General features: G+C 38.2%; 1 protein-coding gene across 1 annotated transcript in view; it reads left to right on the forward strand.

Annotated features, from left to right (window-relative positions):
* Positions 1–24,621, forward strand: part of SAMSN1 (SAM domain, SH3 domain and nuclear localization signals 1) — a 96,782-nt gene that overhangs the window by 32,041 nt on the left and 40,120 nt on the right. Inside the window, exons 6-9 of the mRNA XM_048052941.2 lie at positions 3,191–3,255; positions 5,908–5,976; positions 9,496–9,619; positions 10,790–11,166. Coding sequence (XP_047908898.1) covers positions 3,191–3,255; positions 5,908–5,976; positions 9,496–9,619; positions 10,790–11,166 — 635 coding nt within the window. The remainder of the gene's footprint in view (positions 1–3,190; positions 3,256–5,907; positions 5,977–9,495; positions 9,620–10,789; positions 11,167–24,621) is intronic.

The following is a 24,621-nucleotide window of genomic DNA, read 5'->3' on the forward strand; positions in this document are numbered from 1 at the left end:
TGTATTAGCAGAAACAGAAACCTTGACATGTAAGATTAAAGTGGATGTATCCTGTATTCTCTGCTTAAGCTAACAATGTGACAAGATGAGAAGTGTGTTTACTTTTAATATCTCCTGTACAAATGGTTTAGGTATCATCCACTGTTCAGAGATTCCACTGTTAACTGCATATGCCAAAGACAGAAGAGGACAGAGTGCCAGGTTTCCCTCTGGGTTTCATTCACTTCATCACTTGAAGATAAAGTGGTGAAGTGAGAATAGATCTGAAATTGTAATGTCTAATGCATTTGCTCATATATGTGTGAATAGGGTTTCTAGGAACCAGAACCAGAATGAAGATATGACAGTAAAAGAGGAACTCTGCCCTTGTGATAAACTGATGAGGGGAAAAGAAATCTTATTGGTTTGTAAGAAGAAAGGTGTTAATGATAGGAGAAAGAAAAATTAGACATTTCTTTCCTGACAAGTCTTACTTTTAACAAAAAAAAAAAAAATCTAGAATGATTCTTCAGTGTACTGCACAGGTTGTCAGTTTGGGGGTGGAAAAAAGCTGAATCAGAGGAAAGAACTTTTTGACCTTCCTCCAGACTCAAGACTTTTTTTTTTTTTAACCCTTTTAAATATCCAAAGCATGCAAAAGAAGCAGTGCGCATTTTAAAAGCTAACAAATGTTGTAACTGAAGGGCAGGGGCCCAGAGGGAACAGGAAGCAAAGCTGGCAGCTAAATAAAAATCTCCCTTTCCCACACTGCAGTAAAATTATTAAAAGGGAAGTCCCCTTTGCACAGTGGTGAAAACCACTTTTCAGAAGATTTACTGTTCATTGCTATTGATCAAGATAATTTGTCAGTATTGATCAAACTTTTCCCTTAACAGAGATAATACTTCAGGGTCTGTAAGTCTATTGCATAATATGAATTTCTGTTAGACCTGATCCAAATCTCACTGAAGTCAATGAAAAGACATCCTCTGACTCTTGTAGCCTTTGCATTGGGTCTTTAATGTGTCTGTGTGTACAACCTCTACAAAATAAATAAATAAATAAATAAAAATCCAAACTTATTGGGCAGTAAAAACATACATATCCTACAGACAGAATAGTGGGAATACCCATCTTTGGTCACAAGCCCAAACCCAAATCATTAGTACCAGACTTGCCAGCCCGAAAGTGCCATCACAGAAAAAGCTGATTACATGAGTCACAGTCATTCCAGTTCCATGAAAGAGCATTTCTGAGACAAACAGAAAAGGACTGATACCTTGCAGAGTAAGTCAGAGTAATTCTCTGCTGCTCCTAATTCACTCCACAGAAAAGTGACCAGAAAGAGCCCACTTATGTTAATCTGACTTTGCATAAGAATTTCTTGACATGAGTTATGATGCCTACAGAAGTCCAGCTAGCTCTATATTTAAATAAATGGATGGATTATCAGACACCTGGCCCTCAGTGACTTCAAGGAGATTTGTAGGTGCTTGAGATGTCTGGTCAGTCATGTTAGATTTTGGACTCTAACATACTTTTTGGAAAACATGTTGATGTTACTGTAATAATCAGGTCTGTAGGAGAAAGACAGTGTCTCTAAGCATATATAAGCTCTTATGGAAACCTCTAAAGGCAAACTCATGTAAAAAAGAATTTCTGTGACCCATTTTCCCTCTTTCTGTTGACGTACGTGCCAAATAAAGGAAATTGCTTGATGGGGTTTCCTGTGCAACTGACCTATATTTTAAAGGCAGAACTAAAGTGTGAAAGGAGTGTCTCTCTTTTTCATTTCATGCTCAGATTGTAATTTTTGGGTTTTAACTCAATCTTACAATATCCAAGTAATTACAAGGAAGATTGTTATTTTGTTTCAATTTTTTGTTTGCAGAGGGTTGTCCTTTAAGAATATTAACAATCCTAAATATGTCTCTTGATTCAGAATTTTCTTTAAAAATAGCATTAAAATATAGGGGCTAACTTGCCTGTATAGTGGCCCTTTAACTGTTTGACTGACAAGGGCTTGGGAGGGTTCACCAGCTTTACACACACTGTGGTCTCATTTAATTCTAATGTAAGTCTAGGTGTTTTGAGGACTGGGATCTTACTTACCTCTTTGAATATAAATTTGTATGCTTATATCAAAATACTTTTTTTTTCATATGATAGATGAAGAATCTCAGTCAGTCGAAGTTATTTATTGAATGAACCTTTCTTTTTCTGTTGATTGGAAAGAGAAAAAACAAAACAAAACAAAAAAAAACCAAGGCAATCATTCTTGCCTGCCTACAGTTAGCATTTCTGAATCTATATTTTAAGTTAGCTGTCCTTTTTCAAGAAGGAGAATTACTGATATTGTAAGGTATTCCTCAGCAGCAATAAGGAAACCAAGTTAGGATTCATGAGGAAAACAAAACAAAACAAAAAACATTCTTACTCTTTTCTATTAATTTTGGAAAGCCAGAGTAGCACTTAATGCTGTGATTTGCAAATTATGTTTCTTTTGTTTTTTCTTGCAAAATAACTGCGTGCCTCTGATGTCTCTGTTGATGGAATGCAATTGCTAGGGCATTTCTATAATAGTGTAATTGTAGATGCTTTGCCTTTTCTTAATTTTGGAAGTGAGAGAAAATCTTTCAAAGTGAGAGTAGATCTTTTTCTTCTTAAAGACTTATTAAAATGTAGACTTTTCAGAGTCATTTGACCTATTATTGTTCATTGTTGTAATGAAGGTAAATATTCTTCCCAAGTAAAGCATTAATGTCTTGGAAGGAATAGGTGAAAGTTCATCCTCTGAAAGTAATTTCAAAAGATCAAGTTACACAGACATCAATTGGAAAGACCATTTTTGCCCAGGGGCTTCATTTTTTTATATGAATATTCCAAACATTTCTGTGCTAAATAGCTGAGCAAGAGGGAGCACTTGGTGGGAGTCTGGATTAGTAAACTGAGGACTAAATTCAGATAAAGAATTAAGCATGAATGAGTTTTATTTGTGTGTGTCAGTTTGCCAATTTGCTCTGTAGTCTTACTTCAAAGTAGTTTTGAGATAAAATGGATGCTTAAATGATACAAGATTAACTTCAGAGTCAAAATGTCAGCTCAAAATATCAAGTGCAATTCAAATGATACTCCTTAGAAAAACTTAAAACAGGATATTTGAAAGCACATTTTCTTTCCTTTTTTTTTTTTTCTTGGTCACAATTCTCAGAAGATAATGTTGGTGATGGGATGCATTTGCTGAAAGGAAAGAAGATAGAAGAAACAACATGCCAGGTAGAAGAACTACTCTTCAGATTCTAAAATTTCATTCAAACATCAAGCATATTTCTTTTTTCCATTCAGTATGAATTTGCCAACCATATACTTCATGGTCAATATACCTGTGTATTTTAAAAGCCAAGCTCAAAAGAAGACTGATGACTACCTGAGCTGTGCGTAGTTTTCATTATGATGAACATATGGGTTTTATTACTTAGAAAACATTTTGTTTTCCTGAACAAACACATTTCTGTTAAATTGATGTGCTAGAATTGTGAAAAGCAAGACCTGTACCAAATATTGATATCAGTCCTTTTGGCACATGTATTCTAATGCTTTTTGAATTTATATAAACATATATCATGTCTACTCTTCATAATACTACATTAATCAGCCCACTAGTATGAGCAAATAAGGAATTCTGACCCCTGGGTTTGCATAATAATAGTAACATAAATGTAGTTAACAACTCATCAGCTGGTGAGCTGTGAGCAGCAGAGAAAGTGATACACCAGAGGGTTGTGCCCTTCAGAGGGACTTCAACAGGATGGAGAAACAGGCCAACAGGAACCTCATAAAGTTCAATAAAGGGAAGTGCAAAGTCCTGAACCTGGGGATGAATAACCCCTTCCCTCAGTACAGGCTAGGGGCCAACTGGCTGGAAAGCAGCTTAGCAGAAAAGGACCAATGAGTCCTGGTTGACACCAAGCTGACCATGAGCCAGCAATGTGTCATTGGAGCAAAGAAGATCAACAGCCTTCTGGGCTGCATTAGGCAGAGTATTGCCAGCAAACTGAGGAGGGTGATCCTTCTCCTTTGCTCAGCACTGGTGAGCTGACCCACTCCATACAGGCGCTGAATCCAGTTATTGGCTCCTGGATACAAGAGAAACAAGGAAATACTGGAGTAAATCCAGTGAAAAGCCACAAAGATGGTTAAGGGACTGGAACACCTGTTATACAAGAAGTTGAGAGAGCTGGATTTGTTCTGCCTAAAACAGAAAAGGCTCAGGGGTATTCCTTCACTCAGAGGGTGGTGAGGCACTGGAACTGGTTGCCCAGAGAGGTTGTGGATGCCCCATCCCTGGAGGTGTTCAAGGCCAGGTTGGATGGGTCCCTGGGCAACCTGATCTGAACCTGCCCTGGGTGGCATCTCTGACCATGGCAGAGGGATTGGAACTAAAGGATCTTTAAATCCCTTCCAACCTGAGCTATTCTATGATTCTATCCAACCCATGTGTATAAATACCTGATGGGAGAGTAAAGAAAAGAGATTCAACTCTTGTCAGGGGTGCCTAGTGATAGGACAAGAGGCAATGGGCACAAACTGAAATACAGAAAATTCCCTTTAACATAAAGAAAGCACTTTTTTTTTTTTTTTAACTGTGAGGGTGGCTGGAAGAGGATGCTCGGATTGGCCAGGGAATGTCCATCTTTGGAGATGGTTAAAATCTGCCAGGACACAGACGCAGGCAACCTGCTGTAGCAAACCTTCTCTAACTAGATGTTCCACAGAGGTGACATGAGTCTGTGATTCTATGAGACATGGAAGAGCCAAATGTGCAAAAAAAAAGAACAATTAAAATAAATGAATATTTTAGCTCCCTCTAAAGCAAATAAACTTCTCTGAGTGCCTCATGAAAACTTTAGTTCCTCTCCAGTTCCTAACTAGAAGCTCATTTCATTCCATTCCATTCAGTCTGTAAACAATGGAAAACAGGAGATTGGAACAGAAATACAGGTAGAGGGACACAGCATGAGAAACACTGTAATAATTGAACTTTACCATAAAAAATAGCTTTACCATCTGCATTTATTTTTCTTTTCTTTGTTCTTGTTTGTTCATGTCTAGCAGGGCTCCCTTGATAGCTCAAGCTCTTTGTAGCACACTGGGAAAGAAATAAAATATGAAGTAATACAGTTTTGGGTTAATACATTTTCAAAAATGTTTCATGCCTCATTTCTCACATAAATTCTCAGGTTGCATTCAGCCTTCAAAGTGTCATTCATATTCATGAAGAAAAGAGGCTAGCGTTCATTACTTTCACTGATAAGCTATAAGAACTGTCAGGCTTGCCCACCAGGGACTTCATCAGTGCCCCAGGGAAAGTGTATTCTCACGATGTTCCTTTCACGAGGACATTGCAACCAAGAAAAGGATTGTGGGCAGATGATGAAAGTGTATATAGTCTTGTCTTTGCTTAGTTCTGAGGACCATCCCATTTTCTCTGCATTATTAATCCAATTCATACTCACACCCCTGGGGCTCAGCATTTCTGGCAAAAAAAGAAGCAAAATGAATGAGGCTCTTTGTAGAAATGCACCAGTGACACTTGTTCCTCAACCAGGGATTTGCTGAGGAAAGACTTCTGGGGCTTTCCTGCTCACACAGAAAGGAGAGCCAAGATCTAGGATGAGATCCAAGCATCCCATGATTTAATGCATACACTGATGCTTCCAAGATGTCCCAGATAGCTGAGGAAATTAACACAGCTTGATATCAAACTGATTTCACTGGGTGTCAGCAGCTGGTGTCTGTCAGCAATTGCTTTTGTATGCACACAGTACTTCATTGAAAGACTGCTGAGCTCTCAACCTGTATTCAATGACATGATAGTAATTATTTATGTTGCATTTTTTTTTCTTTTTTACTTTTCTTACCATCGAGGTGATAAATTATGAGCAGTGGATTCCACCACGAGTTCACAATCCAAGAGCAGCTGGTGATGGTGAAATGGTGAGTTGCCATGAAAATTGTTCACTTTTTTTCATCAGTGGATAGCAGCCTGAAAGAACATGATGTTTTAATAGGATTTCCTTTACTGCATGTGGCTTCCCTAAAAGTTGAAAGATCTTTATCCAAATTCATGCTATTAATCATATTTCTTCATCTTTTATAGAATATCTTATAGCTCTGTGATTCCACGAGATAAAATCTACCTATAATCCTAGCCTGCTAAGTTTGGCTCTGAAGTTATTGTTCAGTAGCTAGAGAAACAGACTAAAGTAATGTCGATATTTAAAGGTTAAACTGGTATATATGGGCAGGAGCATACAAAAAAGGTTTACGTAGTACTTGTTTGTGTATTGGTTGATTGTGTCTTTACTGACATTTTTAACATAAAATTTATCCAAATTTTACAGAACTCTGTGTACAAATATGGTAGAACGTTCTATATCATGTACTACTTTAATAGTCATGTGCAACAGGAATATTACTGCAACTTTCAAAAAATTTATACATTACAATAATAGTAGCACCATAGACACAATAAGCATGCAATAATTTTTGCCTTCTTACTATTATATTGTACTCTGAATATAAGTGCAAAACTAGTCATGATCAAATCATTACAGCTCTTTGGGAAAGGCAAACGAGTTCAGGGAAAATCACAAAGACTACACTCTGCCATGACTAAATTTTTTATGCTGAGAAGTGACATGCTGTGCAAGTACTTTTATTGAAATTAATGCAGTTACACCCAGTAAAGGGAGTGCTCTACAGGACAGATAGCTGGAATCAGGCCAACAGTGTTTTACATTTAGCTTTCAAATTGCTGTATTTCTGTCACCAGGTCAATCCTTACAGCATCTCAGTGAGCAAGGATTTCTAAGGTATTTAGAATATATTAGGATAAACTGAGAACTGTTTACCAGACACAATTTAACTCTTTCTCTGTAATACATATTGATAAGTACATTTTTAAATGTATACTTTTGTCCATAATTATTCATGTACACTTCATGCAAATTATTTGCAACTAAAACACAGCTTGTGATTTTTCTTGGACAATGTTGTGTTTGTTTTTTTGTTGTTGTTTGTTTGTATGTTTGTTTTGTTTTTGTTTTTTTTATTTGTAGTGTGACAACATTTTGCAAGACTGATATGTCTTAAGCAGTGAAATAAAGAATATTCTTATTCTTGAGGGAATCCTTAGCTTATAGATAGCTTCAGGAGCTTTCTTCTATGAAGAAAAGCTGAGAGAGCTGGGACTGTGCAGCCTGGAGAAGAGAAGGCTCAGGGGTGACCTTATTGCAGCTTTTCAGTACCTACAGGGGGCTTATAAAAAAGGCAGAGAGTAACTTTTTGCTCAGTCAGACAAAGGACAAGGGGGAATGGTTTGAAACTAAAAGAGGGGAGATTTAAATTAGATTTTATGAGGAAATTCTTCACTCAGAGGGTGGTGAGGCACTGGAACAAGCTGCCCCATCCCTGAAGGTGTTCAGGACCAGGCTGGATGGGGCTTTGAGCAACCTGGTCTAATGGAAGGTGTACCTGCCCATGGCAGGGGGGGGTGGAACTAAAGGGTCTTTAAGGTCCCTTCCAACCCAAACCATTCTATGATTCTTTAATTATAGATAGCTTTGGTCACTAATTGTGCAAAATACAAGCATAGCTTAATATTCAGACAAACAAATGCTCTGACCCTAAAACACAGAGGAAAACAAACATACAAACAACAACAAAAACAAAGGCAAAGGTCTTTAAATGTGTTTGAACTTAACAATTTTTGTGTGGGGAGTCTTATTGCTCTGTGTACTGGCTTCCAGTATCCCCCCAGTGTTCCTTGCTGAATATCATTCCCCTTGCACAGAGGAAGAAGGTACTGGAAAGTAGCATACTCCAAATTAGTATCCATCATTATTAGTCCAACCAGTATCACTGTACTTCCTTCTGCCATACTGTGGACAGTAGCAACCAGAGATGCTACTTTCCAGATAAAACAAACAGCAAGAAGAAAGTTGCTTGAAACCAAAGCGTAACATTTAACAGTTTCAAAAAGCTTTAACACTCAAAAAGCTCTGGCTGAAGCTTGCCAGGAAAACACACCTAAATTGTGTGAGACCAGGATGATCAGTTTACTTGTTAGTCTATCTGGTTTCTACAGAAAAGAATGTTTTATTTCTTTTGGATAGGAACCTAAACTTCTGGGTTTTAATACTTAGATAAACCAAAATAAAATACTGTACATTTAAAAGCTGTCCCATCACTAACTGATACTGCATGAGCTTTGTTTCTTTGTAAAAGAGGGTTCCAGCATTTATTAAGTGCATATGACGTTTCACTAACAGTAGACTCTACCCAATGAAAAGCAAAGAGGATTAGAGTTTGACATTAAAAAATTATCTGAATAGATTATCTTCTATTTATCTTGATGTCTCCGTGATGGAAATCCCAGATCATACCTCAGTCATCATGTTGCTTTTGTATCATTACTTATAAGTGAAAAAATGATTATTGCTACGAGAGTTCTCATCTAACAGAGCAATATTAGCATTTTAAGTCCCTTGTGATTCATTTTACAAAGACATCACACAATGGGAGACTGAAAAATTATACTTCAATTTCTGTCCTTAAATAAGCTAAAACTGCAGTCCTGCTATCCTGAATTTGGAAGAGGAGACAAGGGCTTGAAATAAATCAGAACATGACTAATCTAACAATGTTTGGATTTGACCCGCAGTTGACGATGAATATTCAGATACAAGCTGTAAAAGGACCCTAAGCTTACTAGAGCTTTAAGGTGGATCTGCTTAGTCCTTATTTACAAGATCCCTAAGAAGGCAGAGAGGATTTTAAGTCAGACTGAAAGAGAACTCAACTGTTTCTGGACTGATTTGCAAGACAACTGCTAGTTTAATACAACTTGAAAGCATGTGAGATGGCCACGTATTCACTAAGTTCCTCTCTAAGAGTCTGTAAAACCCAAACCTTGAGTTATTCCAATTGGGCATTATTGAACTGCACAATAATAGATCTGAATTGTCATTTATGCCATTGCCCTTTAGTCTAGGAAAGAAAGTAAAGCCTTGATTTAAGAAATTATACCAATCAGTATTTCAGAATACACTGCCATACATATTTAAATGCAGTAGTTTGACATATCTGGGATTTCTCTGCATACTTAAAATGATTCTGGATAACATAGTAGACATAAGTATTAAAATTCTTTCTAGAATTAATCTGGAATTAAGTATTAAGTAATTTGTGGAGTATTAAAGTAATATGTAAATAGCAATACAAACACTGATCAAAATTTGATGTCTCTTGTGACTTGCCTTTTCTTTTTTTTTTGTATCTATTGGTCACAGGCAAGGAAATGCCTAAGTTTTAAACCATTGTGAAGATAATTATTTCTTTGAAGATGAGATTTTCCTGTTCTCAAAATAAGCACCAGGTTACCCATAGATTTTTTTTTGTTGTTGTTTGTTTGATGAGGTTTTAATACTATTAACATCTTTGGTTTTTTGCCAGGCTACAGAATCAGATGATAAAGCAGAGTCCATGGGAACATTAAAACGATTGCAGAAATTGGTCCGAACCAAAAAAAACAACACACAAAGCTTGGAGGACGTCAAACATGTTTTGATCCCCCTCAGTAAGTAAAGCATCATATCAGCATTCTTTCCAACATTTGGCAAATGTCACAGTATTGAGCATAACTATAAACAATCCTCTCCTGGTCCGTCATTCTCCACCCATGATTTTCAAACTCTAGCTGAGATGTTACTGTGATAGCACTGTGATAGATGTTACTGTGATAGCACTGTGATAGTGCTGACTTCCTCATAATGTGAAAACCTGTTTCCTGTCACACTAGCTTGAGTTTTGTAACGGTATATCTTGCAAGTGGGGATTTCAGCTAAATAGAATTATATAACACTGGGGCCTTCATGCTGAGGACAATTTGTTTTTAAGAGTAGTTCCTGGTTTTGTATCATGTTTCATATCAGGAAGGCAAAACTCACAAATGCAAAGATAACTTTCAGTGTTAATCCATGAGTCAGTAGCAACTGGGAGTGCAAGAAGGTCTGTGGAATGATACGAACGTCAATCTCATCATACCTGATTGCCTTAGACCATAAGACGTGGTGTTCTAAACTGATGCTGAGCACAGGTTATTTTCTTGAGTCTCCTCCTACAGATCACTGGTCTGACTGTGCAGGAGTTCTTCATCTGAACTTATTTTGCCAACATTTATTTAACAGTGCATACATTTGAAGTAGAATGCATCGGCATTTATGATTATTTTAAAGCTAATACCAGCAATTGAGTTTAAATTATCTGATGAACCACTACTCCAAACAAGTCATTTTTGGAGCTGAAACACATGAGGAAATTTAGATTTCAGCAATTACTTTGTAATTAAGACATTCATAATGGAAAGATGTGGGAGAGGAATTATCCAGAAAAAACATCTGAACTTTTTCCAGTATTTAAGCTAAATTCACATTCTCTGCAACTATTGCAGCAATATGACATCTAATTAGCAAATTTTTATGTTCATTGCAGAAATGGTACAAATTTCCAGGCTTTTGAGGGAATGACACAAATTTACAAAATGGAGAATAAATCTTGCTTTTGGCTCAGATGTCTGACCCACTACAAAATCTTTTCCATCTCCCTAATTATGAAGATTTTTTCTAATGTAGTTCTTGGCTGTTTCATTATTTAAAATGCAACATACACCAATTAAAAAAAAAAAAAAGTCTGTTATTTTCTGTTTGAAGTGCAACACATTATAATACAAGTATTTGTATTTTTAAAGATACCTTAGAAGATACTTATCTCTCTGAAGAGGATGAAGAAGCATTAACTTCATGCATGAAACTAAAAAAAAATCAGGAAAAGAAGATCTGGAAAGACAATGTGAGGAGAAAAGAAGAGACTGAGACTAGGGCAGAGTTTATTTCTGCATCTTTGGGACGATCATATACTTCCAAATTTAACAATTTAGGAACAATTTCAATCCATTCAGAAGCTGAATTTCATTTGTGGAGTGACTGGAAGCCATTTCCTGATAACCAGCTCTGTCCTTGTGATTTCTTGATTTCAAAAATAGAAGAATGGGAAAACTGTACTTGCTCTTCTCATTACCCACATCTTACTTATTCCCTAACTGATATGGATCTGCAGTACTCCTGGGTAAGTGAAAGTGGTTCCTTTTGTGCTGAAATGTGTAAAAAGTGGAAGTTTTTGCTCTGGTTCAGCATAAAGAGATGCTGTCATTTTCCATATGGTTATGAAATGCAATAAAACAGATTTAGATTTCAAGTAAATGGACATGAATGTCATTCAGACTAACACCAGGGGTTCATATACCCCGAGGTAGTTCATTTTCAACCATGCAGACATCAGCAGCATTGAGCCGGAAAGATTTGGACTGTTCTGCTTCTCATCAGACACATTGGATTTTTTATCTATACATTAAATACTCATCCTTCCAGGCTTAGAAAACTTTTTTTGGAAGTCTGACATAAGCAAATGTCAGTAAGGGTCAATGAAACCAGTGGGCTTGGATCAGACCCCTAGAGGTCACTGCAATACTAGTAAAGGACACTAGAGTTATTTAGAGAAAGGTCAGAGGCTGAAGAAGTATTGATGTTTCTGCCTTCTTGGATCAGGTCAGCTGTTGGAACCTGTTTTTGCAATTACCTTTGTGGCAAAAAGAAGTTCTTAGGGGTGGATAGAAAGGACCAGAGTATGATCTTGTTCTGAAATTGTCTTTCTGGATAGCCATGTGTAGAAGGCTTTTTTTAAAAGGACAGTTTAAAACTGGGGGGGGGGGGGGGGGGACGACGACTTCATTTGGCAAGATATACAAATTATGGACACTGTGATGAGATTTTTCTCCCTCTTACTGGACTCAACAGGTCTGCTGGCACTCCTTGTGATGGTGGTAAGCACATGGAAAGTGACTGGCTGACTGAAAAATATCAGGGGGAAAAAAAAAGTAAAGAGTAACCTCTTTCCCTTTTATGCCTGTTCTCTCGTACAGTGCTCCAGGGACTGAAGGAACTTCCCCTTTGAAGGGGAGAAACATAACCCAATTTTTGAAAAAGGGAAAAAAAAAAAGACTAGGGGAACTACAGGACAGTCAGTTTCACCTCTGCCAGCAAGATCATGGAGCAGATGCTACTGGAAACTGTACTATGACACATGGAAAATAAGGAGGTGTTAGGTGACAACCAGCATGTCCTTGCTAAGAGCAGATCATGCCTGAAATATCTGGTGGCCTTCTATGATGGGGTTACAGCACCGGCAGATAGGAGAAGAGCAACTGACATCATCTGCCTGGACTTGTGCAAAGCATTTGACACTGTCCCCCATGAAATTCTTGTCTCTAAATCAGAGAAGCATGGATTTGACTGATAGGCCACTTGGTGGGCAAGGAATTGGCTGGATGGTCATACTCAAGGAGTTGCGGTCAACTGTTCAATGTCCAAGTGGAGATCAGTGACGAGTGGTGTTCCCCAGGGAGTGGTATTGGGACCGGTGCTGTTAAACACTCCTATGAAGACAGGCTGAGGGAGTCACTACCTAGAGGGGACCTACAAGAAAGCAGGAGAGGGACTCTGTTAGGGAGTGTAGCAATAGGACAAAGAGTAATGGTTTTAAACTAAAACAGGGTACATTTAGATTAGGTTAGGAATAAATTCTTTACTGTGAGGGTGGTGAGGCACTGGAACAGGTTGCCCAGAGAAGCTGTGAATGCCCCCTCTGTGGAGGTGTTCAAGCGAGGCTGGATGGGGCTTTGGGCAACCTGGTCTGATGGGAGGTGTCCCTGCCCATGGCAGGGGGGTTGGAACTGGATGGTCTTTAAGGTCCCTTCCAATTCAAACCATTCTATGGTTCTGTGATACTGTGCAATAAAGCCAGCTCCCAGGAAAGTGAATCTAAACCACAGGAGGCAAGATAGCTGCAGACAACTACTAGATGGCGGTTCAAATGGAGCCCCAAGTAACCAGAACCTCATATCAGAGAGTCTCCTGTCCTGACTTTGTACATGCTGAAAACAGCATTTTCTCTAACGTGTGCTCATATATCTTTAGGAAAGGTACACATACACAGATCATTGCTGCAATGAAGTGGGTCAATATAGCAATCATATTTTTAAATATGTTAAGGTAGTCATTGAGCTTTTTTTTTTTTTTATGATACAGTAGTCCACACAACAAAAGCAGTACCTGATACATGGAATTTGTCTTGCCGAATGCAGCACAGAAAATTTTCAAGGGATTTGACACAGAAAACAGAAAGGCTAAAGCATTGATTGATAGAACTATAATAAGGAGAGAGAGAAAACTGACCTAGAAAAAGTTAATAAAGATGCAGCAGTGATACCCTGGATAGGCTCAGCAGCACAGACTCCCAAGGAGAGCCCCTGGAGATGGACCTTTGGGCCAGAGTTTTGGCAGAAATAGGCTCGGAGAAGTGCACAAAGACTGTGCTCTGTTGGGTGACTCCTCCTGTCTGTGAGTCAGTAGGATTCCCTGTAGAAGCCAGATTGTGTCGGGAACACTGGGCTCCATCATATGCCAGCTCCTAATGAAAGCAACTCTCAGCATCCCAAGCTAAGGCTGAAGCCCCTGGGCAAATGCTATTAGTATTTTCATAGTATAAAATCTGACCCATAGTATGGGTCAGATTTATAAGAGCATAAGTGTCAATTCAAATAATTCTATTTCATTTTGTCACAAAAAGTCTGTTAACATTCTCTACCCTGGTGAGATTTGTCCTGCACATGTTACTATTAAGTGCCAGCAAGAGGTTTAGTACTTTTTCTTTTTTCTGCATTATTGTTTATTTTGCCATCTGCTTTCCTGATGGGCAGTTTGCTCCCTGACTTTAATGTATCTCTGTGGGTTTAGTCTCTTTAGATTTAGATTACAGGCAGTGGTAAGACATCTCATTCTTTGCGCTTACATTCAACCAACTGGCTCAATTGAAGATTACAAGGACTGGATTTTCGGTTTTGCTTTTAAAGAATCAAAAAAGCCAACACTTGTGATTTTGCTATGAGGGGATTAGACTCAGAGAATGCTGCAGATGTTCTTTCTGATGTTGATTTGCTTACTAGAGTAAACACAGAATTTTGCATAATACTCTTTCTGATTCTATAAGTAAAGTAAAATGTTATTTTCTTGGCTGATCTTGGCTTGGCAGCTACTCTCTTGTTTTTGCTACAGCGTGATGTGGAAGAGAGAGCCTGAGATGTGGTACTGAAATGCCTGAATGTCCTGAATTGAAGCAAATAGGCAAAACTGGTATATGCAAGACTAAGGTCCTATTCTGTCAGAAAACTGTGGCCGATTTGGTTATGTGAATAGTCAAATAACTAGGTCAGATACATACTGTCCAGATTCATCCCTGCAACATATACAAAGCTGATTGGAGCCCAAGTTTAATCAAAGCTTGATATGCAGATAGTAAATTATCAGTAAATTATTCCTGTTATCACAAGGAAAAAGACCTAGATCTCTTAGTGATAGCTTGCTATTTGAAGAGAAAATATGAGTGATCCCAATTCTCTTCCTCCAGTTTCTTCCCTGTATTTCTTTCCTTTCTTTCTCTTCCTTTCCTCCTCCTCAGCATTTTATATGGGCCTCCCTTATGGTGTTTCACATTGCCATTGCTTGTTTCACCTAAACCAGTAAAAGGCTGACAGAGATCATCAAAGCTGATCACCTCAACAAGAACTGTGAGAATAAACATCCATCCTCAGCTACAACAAACTCACAAAACTCCTCCAGCTAGTCTTCCTTCAGCATACACATTAAATATCTGTGTTAGCTGACTCTCTGGCACAGAGACTTTAGACAGCTCAGATCTCACCCATCCTGCCCACCTTCATATATTATGAAAACATTTTAGAAGTCTGTATTTCTGTCCTTTCATTAAATACAGAACTGAATGTGCTACATTACCATTTTATAGCCATGGTGCCACTGTTTGCAAATCTGTGAAAATTTAAATTAGACATAGGTCATTTTTTTTCTGTGTTGTTCAGCTGTTCTCAATATATCTATTGGTTAAAATTTTGCTAGGGGCAACACAGAGCATTGCTTTTTTGGTGTGTCAAGACTGCCACGTGAAATTATTGTTAGTAATATTCTTCCTAAAGCAGTTGTAATTTGTAAATAGTTCTTCCTTAGAATGTGGACAAATATATTTAAGAAAATACTTAATATTTCAGAAAAAAAAAAAAACAAACAACAAAACCAAAACCAATTACTCCTAGGTAAAGAAACTACTATGCTGCATATAGTTTCATGTTACCACAAAGTACACTGGGGAGAGAAATGAGTGATCCAGTCTGCTGTTCGCAATGTTATGAATCAGCGGAAAATCAGGTAGAAAATAGAAGAACAGACTTTACAGACACCACTTTAACAACCACTTGACCTTAATGTGAAAGGTTGTTGATTTTTATACTGTTTATTCCTCAAGCTTAGCCTTGCAGAAAGTAGTTCAGTTATCTGTCCCAGACTGCTATTTTTTTTTTTTATTGTGGTTACTAGGAGCTGCCCTTCTGTTACTTGCATGCTAAGATCTTCACTACCTTTACAAAGTAGTATGCTTAGAAGTCCGATGTCCATATCATTTTTGCCATTTCAGCCTTCTGTTGCTTTTTCTCAGTCTGTGCAGTTGAATAAGACTTGCATCCCTATGTAAGGCATGGAAATCTAATTGGAAGCTTTTAAAGTATGGGAGCTTGGTGAGCTTGACTGGCCCTGACAGGGCATATGGTAGAACATGGTTCTGTGACCTACTGGGGTCACAGCTGAGGGGCCCTCTTCACTAACTGTGTTCCAAAACTGTTTTGGATAGCCTGAGACAAAGAGAGAAAAGAATATTTCTCATCTCCCTCAATACCTTAAATATTAGGACCATTCTACTTCATGGGGTGACCCATCCACTCTCCCTATAACTGTGCAATATGGAGGCTGTGATTGTAGAATGCCACAGGCATCCTTTACAGGAAATGGAGAGGAGAGGACTTGGGAGATTAAAATGTTCATGTTGGAGACCAAACAGCAGAGAGTGACTGGAAGTGGGTTTCTCTCTTACAGTGTCTTAGAAACATGGTTAGGTTTAACAGAAGAAGGTTTTAGTCCTTAATACTGTAAGAATATTCATGTGCTGCAGCCTGTGGTTGGTATTCAGTGAGAATGAAAGACCAAAGTCCCAGAACTTGGGGAGACCTGGGATTCTGGTGAGGAGAAAGAAAAATCTAAGGTTACTGCAGATCAAGATATCTTTTTTCTTCCATTTGCAGGTAAGAGGAGAGTAGAAAGCTTCAAAAGATTGATTTCTATTCTATATGGATGAATTATATTGTGGTGGAATTAACGATTAGTTTGGGGAAACTGCAAGTGACTGCTTATGCCAATGCCTGTGTTCATTCACTCCCCATTCCTCTCAGGAATGTGTTATGGTCTTACAATGAATATGTTAGCCCTTCTGGCATGGTCTTGGTTTTCTGTCATTTCAGTGACCATGTGGCATTTTGCTCTTCTGCTGGTCTGACTTGCTTTCTTGCCAGACAAGCCATCTTCCCTTTGACCCTTAGTAGACATGCATATTTTGACACTTATTGCTTTGTTGAAGAAACACTCTTCTCCTCAGCTCTACTTTTTGACATTTTCTTGTCCTAACTCTTCTAGGCATAGTCTGCTTAATAAGCTCTGGTTCCTGGTTGCCCCCAAAAAGCCTTGCTTGCTTGATATGATTGCTCATATCCTGCGCTCTGTGCTGCCACTGCTGTTCCTGGTCATCTTGGTTCTCAAAGAGGTGCTGTGTAATGCCTAGAGGTTTACATGGGTTATTGGATCTCTTGTGATACCAGTGACCATCATCATTCCTAAAGAGCATCATTGTCTAGGTTAGTGGAGTGTGGAGTTAGGGTATGAACAGACAGTCAAAAAAAAAAAAAAAACAGGACTGAGAGTGGTCTTCTACAGCAAAATGTACTTCAGAACTGAAAGCTTCATTTGACCTGTTCTGCTTTTTGCACAGCCAAGAGAATGGCTGAGGGATTTCTTTTTCATTTCAAACAGGAGTTTCTCTTGTGCACTAGAGCACTGTGGTTTTTCAGTCTTTCTGTCTGCTCAGTTTTCTTAATCAATTTGACTTTTTTCTGACTTTTTTTTCTTCGATTTATGTGTTTCTGTTGAAAGAGGCCTGCACATGCCTTAGAAGAGCTTTCTCAATTACATGTGGAATCACATTGGCACAAATATAGTGCTAAACAGAATGCCTGGAATACGCCAAAATGCTTTTCTGAGACATCAGTTTTCAACTGCTTCAGTCTTGCTAGCTACTTCAGTGTCAGTAATAAGTGGTACTTTTCAAAGCTGCAGCTCTAGTTCGTATTTCAGTGACAGGATGGGAAGCCAGATCCTTGCCTAGAATAAATCCATTGTTCTGTTGGTGTTACGGAAGTCCTACTCACAGGTACCTGAGCTGAGATACAATTTTTTTTGCCCAGAAAAGAAGAAAAGAGCAGCTGAAATGGTGGCAGTAAAGCATGCAGGACCATGATGATGGCTGTTCAGGTGATGAGCTGTGGCTGAGACATGAAAACAGGACTAGTTTTCTAAGAAATGAAACTATCCCCAGCCGCTTTTCTATGCTATCTTCACTTACAAAACAGGTTTCCTGTTGCTTTTTATAGCATTCCAGCTATGTTCACCTGTAACCCTGATCTTCCTATCAGTCCACCAGCTCAGCCTTTCCCCAGGTACTCAGCACCTCTCTTGCAGGGCAAATAGACAGCAAGAAACCCCTCAATGCTCCCCAGACTGCAGAGTGTGAAGATACATGAAGGGTCAGACAAAAGGGAACAGTGTTACAGCTAAATCTAACATATCATTAAATTTAAAAGGCACTTACTATTTCCTTGTTCAAACCCTGTCCCAGAGCCTTGAGAAAGCTTATTTTGAATTTTAAGCCTTGTAAGGCGATGGGAACTGAGATATATTTACATGTGTCTGTTGAAAGCAAATGCTTGTGGACTTGGAGTGGCTTTGATTTTAAGATTGGAGAAGAGTCAAGATCTATGACTGAACTTTCAGTGTTTACTTTTCATAGAAATACCAAGAAAAAAAATGAAATTAGCTGAAAAGACATGAATACTAGTGGACTTAAGCTCTCATTTTCCTAATGTTTGTGGATTCTTTCCTGATGTCTGTAGATGTTTCTTTTGCAGTGTCTGTAGAGCCTTACTTTGCCTTCTGTCATGGGGAGCTTTATTTAAGAAACTGTTAGATCAGAAAGTGGCTAAATGTCATATGGCTTGCTTCAGCTGAATACACAAAGTGAGTGAAAATCACCTCTTAAAGTATAAGGACTCATTCCTCAATCTTTGTGCTTGCAGGAGGGGAGCCTGGGAGGGCATGATTCAATCTCCATTCTTCCAGCCTTTCTACAGGTGCACCACTGAGTTGTGCTGATACGGTATACCTGCTGCTGCCATTCTGCCTCACACAATTTTTCTAACTTCCTTCCTGCATAGCAGCATGAAAATTTTAGAAATTTATTGTCTTTGTCTGCAGTGACTTTGAATATGCAATCTCAAAGTAGGTTTTACAAATACGAAAAATCTGATGCTGCTGCTCTTCACTATGGTAACTATTGTCTTACTTTATATTTTTAATACCTTACTGGATTTTTCATAGCTATGTAGGGAATTATGTCACACTTTCTGTTAATTGTAGAAGAGAATGTACCTAACTACTAAAAAGCTTAGCAATTTCAAACTTTCCTACAAACATTGCTGGTCTGTTCTGTAAGTTTGGGCAGTTAGTACCTGATAGTATGGATAAGACCAAATGATAACTGAGTGAATTTATTTACAGTAAAAGATTTTTAAAATACCATAGTACCTTTAATACAGTTTCAGATAACTGCAGAAGAACATTGCAATTCACCTCAGCTGATTTCATGGTTCTGCTTCTGACATAGCAGTTAGAGCTACAGCTGGAGAGAGAAATGAAAGATTATTTTGGATCGCTGTTGTGAATATAGTATGAAGGGAAATGTAATCATTAAAAGTGCAGGAAAAATAGTGCATACCATATACTTCTTTGTAAATGGCATATGAATTCACAAAAGGAAAAGGAAATGCTACGTGCTTCACGAAACATGATTAAGAGTCAAAATATAATTAAACTAAGTGCAGTTGTTGATAACCAACTGTCTGATGAAAGGATGACTTCCTGTTAGCGTCCTTTAGAATTGCCAAAATGATACACTTTTGCATACCAAGGGAAAATGTATTGTCTGTCTGTTGCCTTATATACTTATGCTGTGATAATATTATCCTTCTTGTGGATCATTATCTTATGTCATTCCAGTATTTTATAATTGGTATCTTTCTTCTTCTTTTTTTTACTAAAAATATAAAAAGTCATCATTTCTTTCCATACATCTAACAAAGCAAAACAATGTATGCATTACTCTGTTTGAGCAGTGTTCCTGTTGAATGAGTCAGCTGCTGCAGGCAGTGTTCTGGTCCTGTGTTGTGTTAATGCATTAGCTCCTGGTGCTGGCATGAAGGTTTTGACCAATGAAGCCATTAGGTGCCTTGGGATCTGCCTGAGACTGCAACTTTTTAAGTGCAATTTATCTCCCTGCATAGAGTAATGCAGTTTTACTTCTGCATAGATTCACTTTTGAAACATGAACTTTGGTCTGATCTTGTGCTTGCTGAATTGGGGAAAAACTTCCCTTTTGTAGTCAGAATATTTAATCTTCATGTTGCTTGCTTTATCTCAGTATACCATTTATATGGCTAATTTGGTAAGAATTTGATTGAACGCAGGGCTAGGGAAACCACAACCTGGGATGACTCAAGGATCTTTGTTTGCCTGAATTTATAAGACTATGTAGGTGGTAGGTAGCAGTGCATACAAAAATGCCTTATATTCCTTGTGTTCTTCTCTGCTAATGTAAATGACTTTTCATTTAAGAAAAATTAATTTTCTGGAATTTCCAAGTTGTATCGGGAGATGATTATGTTTGCTTGCTTGTTATGTGAGTGTTGATTGGGCTAGTTATTATCTTCAGTAAGACATTTTGCATGCTTTAAAGTGTTCCTGTAAAGCCTATTTGTGAAATAAGCCGTTCATAAATTAGGAGAAATTACTTCTGTTTTCATCTCATAAAAGTACAGGTAAAGTCACGTGATATGAGTGCTTTGCATTGGCATAAATGGAGGAGTGAGGATTTCAGTGCCAGAATGACATTAAGATTTCCAGGACTGCTGTATTATTAGAATGAATGTATTTTAAAGTCCAGTAAAGTGTCTGTTGTGACACTGTATAAAAGCAGAGCATATTTTGCAAAATTTCAAACTTCTTTTTAGAAACTGAATACTCACTTTAAATATTGAGTTTTCACCCAGCTTTTAAAAAATAATTGTGGGTAAAATAAAGAATAAGGCCTGAAAAATAAAATTGGAAATGAAACGTTGGATACACAATGGACACACCTCTAATTCTGCCATTTAAATACTTTTAGGTATATGAACAGATCCTTAGAAGACAGAGACTAGGTTTTTTGTTTATTTGTTTGAGAAAGAAGTGGTCAATGACTTGTATCAGAATATTCCTTTTTATTTTGAAAGGAATTCATCTATGGTATGAAATTTCTGGACTGATTTTCTGACAATATTTAATTGATTGAAGAAGTTCACCTTCATTAATACATGAGCAAAACAAATTGGAAACTTGAACAAAACATAATTCTTGCTGGAAATGTTTATGCTCTAATCCATTTGAAGAAATCTGGCTATTTTTTGTTAAAGGACCAAATTAATTAGGTAAACGACATGAAAATTCTTGTTCACTTCTACTGATGACTTACGTTTGACAGCATACCACAAGAAATGACAAAAAATGGTGCATGGGAAATGGGAAAATCAAGAGTTCAGATACTTTAGGATCACAAAACAGGTGATATTGCAGATCTTTTGGGGGTTTCTGTGTTTACTTCTGGATTGTGTAGTGTTTTAAAACACAGATTTCCTTTCTCGCAGATCATCCTTGCCCAAAACTCAGCAATACAGTAGTACGTGTAGCCTTTTTGTATCAAAAATCAAAATCAAAAAATCAAAAAACTCAAAAATCAAAAACACTGACAGGGTACTAGCAGAAGGTGTCCCTACCCATGGCATGAGAGGTTGTAATTAGATGATCTTTAAGGTCCCTTCCAACCCAAACCATTCTATGATTCTATGACTAGTGTGTTAGCCACTGTGATAGTTCATGAAACAGTTCTCAGATGCATACAGATGACAGCTCACATCCTACAGAGAGATTTGTACAAGTGGAAAATAATGAAATCAATTAATTCGGGTGACCATTTATATTTGTACATATATATGAAAAAATTACTTCCTGTAAAATAACAGGCCTGTATCTACCTTTCAGAGTTTTTCTACTCCTGGAGTGAGACACCTCTCCAGTTTTCTGTCCTAGTCTGTAGCTCAGTAGAGCTTGTAGCAGATCATCGAGCTGTTGTAGGGAAAGGTTTTGTCACTTTTTCATCAACATCTGCTTACCTTTGCAGCAGCAAGAAAAAGGAAATAGAAAGCACCCAAGACAGTGTGTGTGAAAGAAGTAACAGGGATCACATAAGAGAAAGTAAGAGGTAGTAAAAGACTCTCTAGAAATGTGATATACAAAGATGGAGTCAAAAAGCTCATACACTTCATGGGGAAGTGAGAGGGGAAAGAGTTTGATAACACATTGAAAAAAAAAATCAAGGTTGGCAGAGGGAATCCTAAAGGAAAGTGGGTTGTTTGTAAAGAGGCAAAGCATCCATCTCTCTTTCCACAGAGCAGAGTTTTGCAGACAGCCTCCTCTGTCCATTCCCTTCAATCCCCAAAGACAAGTTACTGATATGTAGGTAATTACCTTACAACTGCTGAGTACCGTGACTGTCCCTTTGAGTGCTTTTAGTCCACAGACAGCCTGAGATAATACACATTATCTTAAATCCTTAATGAAATAAATTTATGAGAATGTGCTTCACTTCATCTTGGTGATGGGCTAAGAGCATCTTCCCACCTTGTTAGTGAGGCTCAGCTGGCCTAGGGCAACTTGCTCAATCATGATCATTCAGTCTGAAGTGTCCCCTGAAGGCCCGAGCAAGGCAAGCAATCACCTGGCCAGTCCTCCCTGGATAGGTACTCAGTGCTGAACTCCATCAGAAAAAGCACCTTCTCTTCTGTATGGTGGAGCTCAGTGTGGCTGCAGTTTGCCCGCCCTGGATCACCCCTTTACTGGAGCATGAGGCTGACGGGTTGGGCTAACCACCTGTGCCTGCCAGAGCAGGAGGCAGACCTCCCTGCAGGGAGATTCAGGTCTGGATGGAAGCAAAGGCAAGAACAAATCGTCTGCTCAAGTCTCATTCCCAGTATATGTGATTTGGCAGGTCTGCTGACAGAGCTAACCTGACCACACACTGCTTGATTTTGAAGGTATTGCCATAGATGTCAGCGCCTCAATCAAGTGTTGCAACAGATAAGCCCACAACTCCAGTGCAGAGTGTTTCAAGGAGAAGAAAATCAAATACAAGTTTGAAACTAATCACCTATTCTTGGCAATGAAGTGATTTTGTGTTTCTGCTGACTATCACATCAGTTAGATGAGTTGAAGGAAAATTTATAAAACAATTGCAAATAAAGCAAATTTATCCCTCTCTGTCACTTCCAAATTTTGATTTTCATCCACTTCAAACCAGGAAAAAAGAAAGAGTAGCTTTTTCCTTTGGAAGCAAAATGAAACTGAAACCCTGCAAGTGAATGCCAGTCTTTATTCCTTTTCATGTTATCATCTGAAGAGCAGTCCTAATGCTGTGATGGCATAGAAACTTGACACTGACATCAGCAAAGAAATTCAGCAGGAGATGTTTACTTGTAAAAGATAGCTCAAACTACAAAGAGTTTCCTGACAGCAGGTTGCGCATTAGAGTTAATCAGAATTTACTTTCGTTGATCTTGATTCTAATCAGAGATAGGCAGGCAGACATCATGTACATACCTTGAGAAAATCCCCTGCTGCACTGCCAATGCCGCTGCATTAAGCTGGTCTTCTAAATGCCGAATGAAGCATGTCACGTTTTGTAAGATTAAGACAGAGAGCCTAAATTTATTTTTGCATCAGTTCCCTTCATCACAAATTTCATGTTTGGGCTTTTTGAATAGATATGCAAGGCAGCTGTCGTTCTTTATCTTTAAATGCATTTCTGGGAGGCTGAGCTTCATCTGGATAATTACAAAACAACAGTTATACAAACCTGCAAATTATGTGGGATAAAATGCCCTTGTATCTGATTAGCAATCTCAGTGTTCACTAACAGAATCCACTGAGATATCTGAGGCACGAACATTGCCATGCAGCTTTGAGCTACCACTTAACATTCACTCTGAGAAACAGCATCCTATTCACATACATGCCTGAACCCACAGCAGCAGCATCTTGTCAGTTGCTTTCTGTTATTCATCACAGACTGTAAAATGAGCTCTGCTTACAATAAACTATACAGGAAAACCACCAGTGACGCACATATTTCTGTTGGAAATTATTACACGGATACTGGATAAGCCTGTGGCTGTGTTTTACAAGATACCAACCTTGCTGACTTTGAGTTTTCCCAACAGGCATACCTAGAAGATATAGATGCAACTTTGGCTCTTACTCTTCAAGGTAATAAGAAAGGGGTTTGTTCAATAGGTGAAAGCCAATCTCCTTGAGAATCCTTCTGTCACAATAGAATAGATTTTTATTAGTGTTAGTGCTAACTTGACATAGTGTAGGTATGACTGATCTGTTCATCTACCGCTAATACAAGAGAATGTGCTGGGAGCAAAGTTTGAGATAAGTTCTTGGTACTTCATTTTCCCTTTAGGCCATGTGATGTTGGGAGCATGCCAAGGACATAGTCTGGGGGCCTGGCAATAAGACATTTTTTCTTACCCACTAGGAGCTGTTCTTTGTACCAGACATGTCTCTAAATTCAGTAGGAGCTTTGGTAGTGATGCTCTATAGCTTGTCCCTGCCATATTTCTTTGTGACTCCATTGACCTTAGTGGCAAAGGATTAGCATGCAGAAAGAAAGAATTGCAAAAATATTTTTTCAGGAAGAAAAGGAAGCCCAAGAGTCTCAGGGAGGCTGAACTCACAATTTCTGGGACTCAACATAATGGTGATAATCTTGCTTATCTGTGCCCTAACTGTTGCTTTAACAAGCTTGGACTCCACTCTTTTGTTCCCTGATGCTGTCTCAGTGGATGTGTAGCATTAAAAATCCCCCAGTTCCCAATTTAAATTAATTCGAAAAGATCAAGTTTTTGAAGCAACCTTTAGATGTTTGATTCTTAGCTTTGTGGAATAGCCAGTTTCTGCAGTCTTCATAAGAATTCTGCCTCATACAGGATAGGAATTTTCTTGATATAGTGTCAACCCTATGGCAAATCAAGGGCGTAAACTTAAATATTCTTAATCCTGTTTGTCTTTCACAGAACCTGAGTTTATGTTGCCTCATTTTATTTTTTTTATTTTTTTTTCTCCTGATAAAAAGCACATGGGAGCC

The sequence above is a fragment of the Anser cygnoides genome, chromosome 1 (assembly GCF_040182565.1).
Source record: "Anser cygnoides isolate HZ-2024a breed goose chromosome 1, Taihu_goose_T2T_genome, whole genome shotgun sequence".
Taxonomy (NCBI): domain Eukaryota; kingdom Metazoa; phylum Chordata; class Aves; order Anseriformes; family Anatidae; genus Anser; species Anser cygnoides.